The 9,548-nt window shown below is 33.5% G+C and overlaps 1 protein-coding gene across 1 annotated transcript; it reads left to right on the top strand.

Moving 5' to 3' along the window:
- The first annotated feature begins 7,943 nt into the window (after positions 1 to 7,943).
- LOC132190798 (blue copper protein 1a-like) lies at positions 7,944 to 8,990 on the top strand. Its single transcript, XM_059605838.1, has 2 exons — positions 7,944 to 8,106; positions 8,671 to 8,990. The coding sequence occupies exons 1-2, from the start codon at positions 7,944 to 7,946 to the stop codon at positions 8,988 to 8,990; spliced, it is 483 nt and encodes a 160-aa protein (XP_059461821.1).
- The last annotated feature ends 558 nt before the right edge of the window (positions 8,991 to 9,548 follow it).

Raw genomic sequence — 9,548 nt, 5'->3', positions numbered from 1 at the left:
ACAACTGGATTGGCCAACACGTTACAAAATTATTAAAGAGGGTTCCTCGAGTAATTATTTATCTTCATGAAGACTCTCAATAGGGCTGGGTATCGGTCATATCGGTCCGGTTAATGGGCTTACCGGTTACTGACCGATAAATTATCGGTTAACCAAATCCTAACTAATTACCGACCGATAAGAAATGTTACAAAAAATTATCGGTCATCTCAGTAATCGGTTAACTGGTTGATTAAATTGGTTTTTTGTGGGCTTCTTATTAGGCTTTTAACTGGTTGCTAATTGAGCCAAAAATTAATTGTTTTGTTGGGCTAAAGCTTAAAATAGCTTATTAAAAATTAGTTATTTTGGGGTAAAGTTTTGGCTAAAATAGCTTATTGAAGCTTTTATTTATTTATTTTAATTTTTTTTTTAATTTTATATTGATCCACTACAATATATATAAAAAAAAAATAAAAAATAAAATGAATAAACTGCCAAATGCATGTAATGCTTTAAAAGAGCCTTTTATTTTATTTTATTTTTTTCCAGTTAAGAAAATAAGCACAAATAGTCAAATAAGAGAGACTAAAAAATAAAAGAGTTTTAGATTTTAGCCTTTTAGCGAGTGCAGGCTTGCGGCGCTTTTGCTACGAGACCTTCTGCGGCGTGCGAGTTTGGGAAATTGGGGAAAAGCCAGAAAACCCTTAGATAGGTTTGTATAGACTATATTAGTGAAACCAAAACGACGTCGTTTTGGTTTCAATAATAAATATAAAATTATAAAAAATTAAAAATTAAAAAAACTTATCGGTCATATCGGTTTTTCGATAACAAATTATTAACCGAACCGATTATTGACCGATAAGCTTATCAGTATAAATTTTTTAACCGATTACCGACTGATAACTATCAGTTACAGTTACTATCAGTTCGGTTAATTTCGGTAATCGGTCGGTAAACGGTAACTGGTTAATCTGCCCACCCTTAGATGAGGATATGAATCCAAAAGTTTCAAACCTTTTGTATGGCAAAGATTTTTGGAATTGATCAAACTCGAGGAAAGACTCGTAGGATTGCCGGCACATTGTAAGTAAAGTTACGTGCATAACATTGTTTATGTAACACAAGTGAGCATGCATGTCTTATGGCTCACACTTTTGTATTAATGATGCTGGTTTGCAGTGGTTACATGTTTTCAGAGTATGCCATGCATGGACAATTCTCTGTAAAGTCAGATGTATATAGCTTTGGTGTCTTAATTCTTGAGATTATAAGTGGAAAGAAGATCATTTCTTTTAATCAATCAGATGGTACCATCGTCATCACATTTGTGTTGGGGGAGACAAGTGATATTTTTGTAATATTACTTAACCAATTGATGCATGCTTGGAAACTTTGGAGGGATGGAACACCTTGGATTTGATGGATCCGACATTGGGAGACTCTTACTCGAGAGATGAAGTCATTAAATGTCTCCATATTGGCTTACTATCTATACAAAATGATCCAATTGATAGGCCAACAACAGAATCCATAGTTCTCATGCTAAACAGTTACTCGGTTCCTCTGATGTCACCTAAAGAACCAGCATATTTCTTTAGCAGTGTAGGGAGAGCAAAATATGCAATCAAATGAGACAAAGTTGGACCGATCTAGAAGCAAATCATTGCCCATGTCTGTTGATGAAGCATCTATTACTGATGTATACCCTCAGTAGCATTATGGTGGTTGATGCCTAATCCAAAATGAAAATACAAAGAAAACAAGGTGAATCTCCCTCTATGCTTAGAACTTGATGCCCATTCGTAATTTTGTCTCTAGAGTATTTGAGTTATTAGTAGGTGTCTTTAATTGCAAGTTGTTTTACATTTGGACCACTCAAATTTGTGAAGGAGAAACAATGTAGTGGAAGACTAAAGTAGTTAATCAAATAGTAACGTCTTTAATTTTGCAAGAAGAAGCGTTTTCGTCTTTTACTCAAAGATAAGCTCAAACCCGCAGGTTGAGAAAAGAACACAAACTCCACAGAGTTTTGAGAGAATTTCTCTGATTTTCTAATAATTCAATTAAGTCTTTGTTTTACATTACAAAGTAGCATATTTACCGAAGAGAAATACTTCTGGAGAAAGTAAGCCTAACCCTAGTAGCAATAGTAAACATAATCATAATAATAAGGAAATGAAATAATTCAAGTAAATCTAATCCTATTATGGAAATGAAATAAAATCCTAATCAAATAAAAAGCTTCAACAAATTAATAAAATCCTAATAAAATAAATAAAATCTTAATATAAAATTGACAATCAATGGAAATAGTTACAATTTTTCCTTTTGCATTTCCATTGTTTGAGAACCGGTTAAATTTTGATCAAGCGGTGTTGTTGTAATATTATTTTTGATATTTTCCTTATTTTTGTTTTTACCGAAAATATAGGTAAATATCGTCCTACGTCAAGAAATGATTCTCGTCAATATTTTTTTTTTCCATATTTTTCCTGTCTTAATCCTATAAATTCAATAGATCAACCATTAGATTTGTGAACTCATATAGATCCCATATAAATTTAATGGTAGATTCATCCATTCACTATGGAGATAGTCAAAAGATGGTTGAAAAATGAATGAATTATATCATTTTTCTTGGTGGACCACACACAAATTCAATAGTGAATTCATCCATTCACTATTCGTAGATGAGTAAAAGATGTGATGGATAATGATTTTTATCCTTGGTCAAAATGATACGATGTGTAAAAGATATGTTGGTTGATCCAAGACATTCCTTGCCACTTGCTTATAGTTGTGGTGCTTACTGCAAGCACGCTGCACTTGTAGTTAGGGCCGAACAAATTCACCGACTAACCGCTAACCGACAGACTTTCGACAGACACCGACCGTGACCGACTAGATGACGGACAGGAGGCGGCATGATTTTTTTCTATTCCAAATTTTTCGGTGCGGTAGGCGGAAGAGGTTTTTCTAACCGAACTGACTTCACCGACCGACTTTACAGACAAATTTTTCATTTTTCCACATACTGACATTACCAACTGCCATTATCGAATTGACTTTACCGATTGCCATTCGGTGTCGATAGAAAAAATTGGTAGAATAAGTCAGTGAAATTTCTAACCTTTTCGAAAGGAAAAAAAAAAATTCTAACGAAAACGACATTACTGATTGACGCTCAGCCCTGCTTGCAGTAGCTAGTAGTAGTGAAGAATCGAAGATTGCCTTCTAAGCAAAAAGTAAGATTGATTATTTCGGAAAAACAAAAACAAAAAACAATTACTATAAAATATGAGAAATGTTAGGGATCTTTTTTATCCTTACAAAATTGATATACCTTTTAAAATTACCATTGAATTTGTGATGGATTACTATTGAATTTGATCTAATGGTAATCTTAAAAGTCACATCAACTTTGAAAAAATATCAAAAGAGAATAAAAATGTGGTTTCTAATATTATTCATAAAATAGTCCTTAATCTCTAATTCTCACATTCATAATAGATTGAACCCTGCTTTGGGGAGTAATTCTAAAACTCACTCTGATGTCACTTCACATCATTTTTTGAGTGACACAAGAATAACTTTTAGTATTGCTTAGCTTCCATTTTCTTAATGAACAAACAAAGTTCAGTCCAAACCCACGGCCAAGTTGTGGGTGGGTCCAAGGTTATTTATTTATTTTTTATAATTTTCATTTTTTTTTTTATAAAAGGGGTATTGTGGACATTTTATCTAAAAAAATGGATGAAATTAAAAAGAGTTAAACGTAGGATATCGACATTGCAAATTTTTAAACTTCGAAATTACTTCACGAAGTATAAGTAAAGTTTCACCAAATTAATTTTAACCATGGAATGGATCTCTCCATTTCCCTTGAATGTAGAGGACCATGATATTAATGGTCATATTATTCTATGCTTCATTTTCTCGTCAATTTAATATAGATTTATTTTTTTTTAAAGGAATTTAATACAGATCTAGATTTGAAACAATCAAACAGGTGATTCTCAAAAGCTCATCTTCTCATTTTATAGCAACCTATTCACGGACCGTCAACACAAAGTTAAGTTTCAAATAATGCAAACTTAATCATTTAATCAATAGTTTAATAATAATATAAAATAACGTCAATACCTTTTTTAGTACTTAAGTTTTTTTTTTTTTAATTTTTTTTTAATTTTATTTTTTTCCACTTAAGTTTTAATTTGAATTACAGATGATACCAGACTTATGGTTGAATACTGGTTTAGTACATTCGTCACCATTCCGTCAATCAAACTAACGAACTGATGTGTTATAACAAAAAATGCCATGTGTCCTAACAAAAATTAAAAAAAATTATAAAACTAATTAAAAAAATTTTAAAAAAAAATCAAAACTTAAAAAAAGAAAAAGACAAATATGGGGTAGCCGGCCACCCCCATTTTGGCCATTGAGGGTGGCTCTAGGGCCGGAATGGGGTGGCCAAAATTAGTTTGGTTGACGAAATGTGACGAAAGTATTAAATTGGTCTTTACCCATAAGTCAGATACCATTTGTGATACGATTTAAAACCTAAGTATGAAAAAATAAAAAAGTGAAAACCTAAGTACTAAAAAGTTATTAACCCTATAAAATCTCATAATCATCACATAATGCAAACTTAATAATTTAATATATAGTTTAATAATAATATAAAAGAAAAATGTATAATAAGTCCCTGAGTCAACCCTTCAAAATTTAAAATCCTTAAATTTTTTTTCTTTCGAAATTTTATTCCCTGGGTTAATTGAAATGACAATAAAATCTCTACCGCCAAAATTTTTTAACAGCCGTTAGTCCTAATCAAAACGCACCGTTTCACCTCATTAAAATATTAATTTTTTATTAATTTAATTTTAAAATTTAAATCTAAAAAAAAAAAAAAAATCTTTTGTCAATTCACCGACAGGACTTCTTGCCCCAACCCCAGCAAACACACCCCAGCTCTCGAATCTCTCCGGCAACATCAACGGTGGTTTGGCTTCGGTGGTGCCTTCTCCAGTTATTGAAGAACAATTGATTTCTCAGGTAGATTCCAGTTGGTGACTTCTTGCCTTCAAATTGATTTCTTAGGTTGAAGAACAAGAAAAAGAGAATTTTACTGCTTGTTGTTGTTGTTATTATATCTTGATGGTCTTTTATCTTTACAATTTCAGGGTCTCTACTGCGATTACGAAAGGGAGAAAACGAGACTGTTGTCGATCTGATCATTGCTCAAAGTTTTTGGTTTCTCGGTCTGGGTTTTGTTGGTACAAGGATTTTCTAAATGGGTTTTGCTTAGTCATTTTTTTTTCTTTCTATTTTTGGTATATGGGATTTTTTTTCAGCTTGTCAGATGTCAACGTTTGGAGAATCTGGTTGTTTCCCGCAGAGCCAAGCTAACGTTTGCCCAAGTAGAGAGAGAGAGTTGATCAGATCTTAGATTCTAACTTGAACAAAAGGGTCCGCAATTCGTACAGCAGAAGCAGAGCAGTCACTTGTAAAGGTAATGGAAAAAGCGTTTTCAGGCCAGATTAAGGTATAGATAGACCAACCATGGAACAACCCCATAGCTATCCTTACGAATAAACAGAGGGCAAGGAGAATTACAGCAAGCATCAGAAAGGTTTAAAAAGATTCCACAGGCTTCAAAAGATTCCAACATGTATAAGACGGCTAAAACACATTAGCAGAGGCATGCATAACATTGTCTCTTAAGATGTTGGATTCTCATACACAGGACTCAGGAGCCCAATTTCAATAGCCCTTCTCAGAAAGGGAATTACATCAAAATTGCACATCTAAAGAAGGGATTCTGGTAGATTGGTAGCGCCTGGTTTGATTGAATTGAGTTTTTTCTAGGGTTGTCAATACTGAGAAAATTTGAGTGTTTTTTACTTTGTTTGGTTTGAGGAAGACCTTTTTTGGCATTGGATTGTGCTCTGTAATGATGTATTGTTTTGAGGAAAAATTGGAGGTTTGGATGTTTGTGATTACTCTAATCATTCAAATATGACAATGGAACTGTAGTAGTGCATTGTCGTTTTTAGGAGAGATTCATAGGAAGATGGCCTCCAGTTCCACAACCCCTCCCTCCTCTTCTCTGCGAATTCACCAACTTCCTCTGTCACCTCACCAACACCACCTTCATCCCCTGCTCCGTCGAATTCTTAAACTACTCCTACTCAGACTACTGACACTCCAGAGCCTTCATCCCCTTCAACCCCTTCAACTCTAGCTCCTCAGTCTCCTTCACCGGTAGTCCCTGTTGCTCTTCCTCCATCCCCGCTAGCTTCACCCCCACCGGTATTAACACCACCTCCAACCTCACCACAACCTTCTCTGCCAACTTTACCCCCACCATCAACTTCACCACCACCATCGCCACCAGCATGACCCCCACCATCAACCCCCTCCAGTTTTATCTTTGCCGCCACCACCACTAGGAGGCTCTCCTCCGCAAGCATCCCTTACGCCTCCGGTGACATCCCCACCTCCCCCTCGAGCCATTCCACCAACTGCATCTTTACCTCGTCCACCCAATGATCCAACACCGCCTTCAATCTAGATCTGGGAAATTTTTACGATCTCTTTGGAATTATCTTTAATTTTAATTTTTTTTTTTAAAAATTAATATTTTAATGAGGTGAAACGGTGCGTTTTGATTGGACTAACGGCTGTTAAAAAATTTTGACAATAGGAATTTTATTGTCATTTCGATTGACCTAGGAAGTAGATTTTCGAAAAAAAAAACTTAATGATTTTTAAATTTTGAAGGGTTGACTCAGGGACTTATTATATATTTTTCTTAATATAAAATATCCTAATTATCACATAATGCAAACTTTTTTTTTTTTTTTTTGGCATGTCCATATAAGAAGGGGGAAGGGGATTCGAACTAGTGACCTCCGCTTCATAAAATGTGGTCCGCAACCGATTGAGTTATCTCTTGGGGACACATAATGCAAACTTATGTGCAAACTATAAACCAAATTAAAGAAACCGAGAAACACACTCCCATCCATGCATTAATCTTAGCAACATCAATTCGTCTAACTGTAACAGAAAAGACAATATAAAGAAATTTAAATGAAAAAAAAAATAGAAAAATATGTAAAGATTATATGGACCATTAAAGCCCTAAGGAATTTCGCTCTTATACATTACAAAATATTCATATTTATAGGAAAAATGAGATAGGTATGTATGATAATTAAATATGATTACAATCAAATCATTATCAATTACAATTAAATATTAAATCCTCTAACATCGTTGTGTTAAATATTAATTATTTCTAAAGCTTAAACAGATAAGAAGTGGTAAATTCAATTATATAATTAATAATTTTTCAATCCATTCACATATGAGTTCAAACTCTCACAACATGTAAAATATATAATTAAAATATAAGAAAGCACACGAAGTTAAGATTCTAACTCATGATCGATCTTTGTTTTATTCTAATATCACACTAAATGATCACCACTTGTCCAAAATATTAAAATTTTATATTTAGAGCCTGTTTGGGATTGCGTTTGAGAAATAGAGCTTTTAAGTCAAAAAATATTTTTGGGCAAAAGCTTCATTTTTAAGCTTTTGCCAAAAGTGTTTTTTGGACACTTAAAAGCGCTTTTAATTTTTTTACCAAACGAATAATTTTTTCTTCAAACGGGCTTTTTAAGTGTTAAAAGTACTTTTAGACTCATCAAACGCAATCGCAGCCCTTAACTAATATTTAACACAAAACGGCGGCAATAATCTCAAAGTTAAAAGCCGGCAAGCAGTCCAAAATGTAAAAGAAAAGGCCTAGCTCTTGAACAACTCCAACAAATTAAATTAATTGTGCCATTTGGCATTGCCATCCATAAACTGTCAAGATGTGAGATCTTTGACTTATAAATACCCACCATTTCTAGTTCTTGAGACCAACACAATAAAGAGAATCAATGGCATTTTCCCAATATTTCTTCATCCTTGCAATCGTAGCAATTCTTGTCCCTTCAATTTTGGCCACAGAATTTGTGGTTGGAGATGATAAGGGTTGGACCATTAACTTTGACTCCCAAGCTTGGGCTCAAGGAAAGGAGTTTCATGTCGGTGACACTCTTGGTAAATTAACTCTATAAACTTTTTGTACTAACCATATTTTTTATATAATTTTTTAGTTTTATTTGCCCATGTTTATTTTCAGATCAATACTTTGTTAAAGTATTGATTAAATTTACATGTTCCTATCAGGTTAAACTTTTAGAATAAGTGGAGATTTAACATGATAACAAAGCCATAGGTCTTGAGTTCGAATTTTGATTTCGTCAATTCACCCTAATTTAATTAAATATTTTAGGTGTTGTGTCTCACCTATTAGAAAAGAGTTTGAGACCACACGTGAGGATGAACGTTAAAGTATTGATTATATCTCATTCGAATAGAAAGTTTTTTCCTTTACAAAAAGTGGACAGGGAACCACTCCCATTGCATTACTCCAATTTTTGTATAGGAAATTCATTTTCATTCGGATTTTGATACATAGCATTATTCAACTTTGAGGCTATCTTGTTTTTAAGGGGTTGTCAGTGGATCATTTTTGTTTCTTATTGGGTTTTCAAAAATAATATTGTAAATGTATTTATTTTAAGTTTGATTGATGACGGAAGAATTAACTTTTTGGTGTAGTTTTCAAGTATAAAGAGGGAGTTCATAATGTTCTTAAAGTCAATGGAACTGGCTTCCAACAATGTGTTGCACCATTGGGAACTAAGGCCCTGATTAGTGAAAATGATGTGATTACACTAGCAACCTCAGGAAGAAAATGGTATATTTGTGGTGTTGCCAAACATTGTGAGAATGGAAACCAAAAACTTGCCATAACAATGCTGCCTCAGATAGTGTCTCGAGCACCTTCTCCTGTTTCAGCAGCCAAGGAATGCGTTAAACCTATATATTATGAGTGGATGATGGTTGTTTTTGGTATCCTTGCCATGGTCATGGTTTAAAGTTAGATCAATAGTACTATAGTTAAAATTCTCCTTTCATGTTTGTGGAGTGTATTGAATTCATTAATTGTTTGCATTGTATTGGATCTAAATTTATTGATTTATAGTAGTATGTATGTTCTGAAATATAAACCATTTGTGCTCTATATTTGTACCAAATACTATGTTTGAGCATATTTGTTAAATTATCTTGCAAACAGCAGGTGGGGTTTAGGCAATTTAACATTATAAAGAGGGGGTGGAAATGGCCTTTAATAGTAGTTTTGGCATTTTATCAACTCAAACATAATTTGATTGTTTATAGGACAAGAATGCTAATACCTACAAGTTTGTGCTTTTAGGCTTTATTTAAAAGATGAGGATCCACTATAATTTTGCTGTCCAAATTTTAGAGGAGGCTATAGAGCTCACCTGCTTTGAGCAACCTTGGAAAGTAATGCTAGAAATCATTCTTGTATTCCTCTTGTATCACTCTGAAAATGATATGGCTTCTAAAATCACTGTTGGGCTTGTGATTGATTATTATTGAATTTAATTAAATAGTGATTTTAAAAGCCA

Source organism: Corylus avellana, chromosome ca8, assembly GCF_901000735.1.
Source record: "Corylus avellana chromosome ca8, CavTom2PMs-1.0".
NCBI lineage: Eukaryota > Viridiplantae > Streptophyta > Magnoliopsida > Fagales > Betulaceae > Corylus > Corylus avellana.
This window is presented reverse-complemented; position numbering and strand designations above follow the sequence as displayed.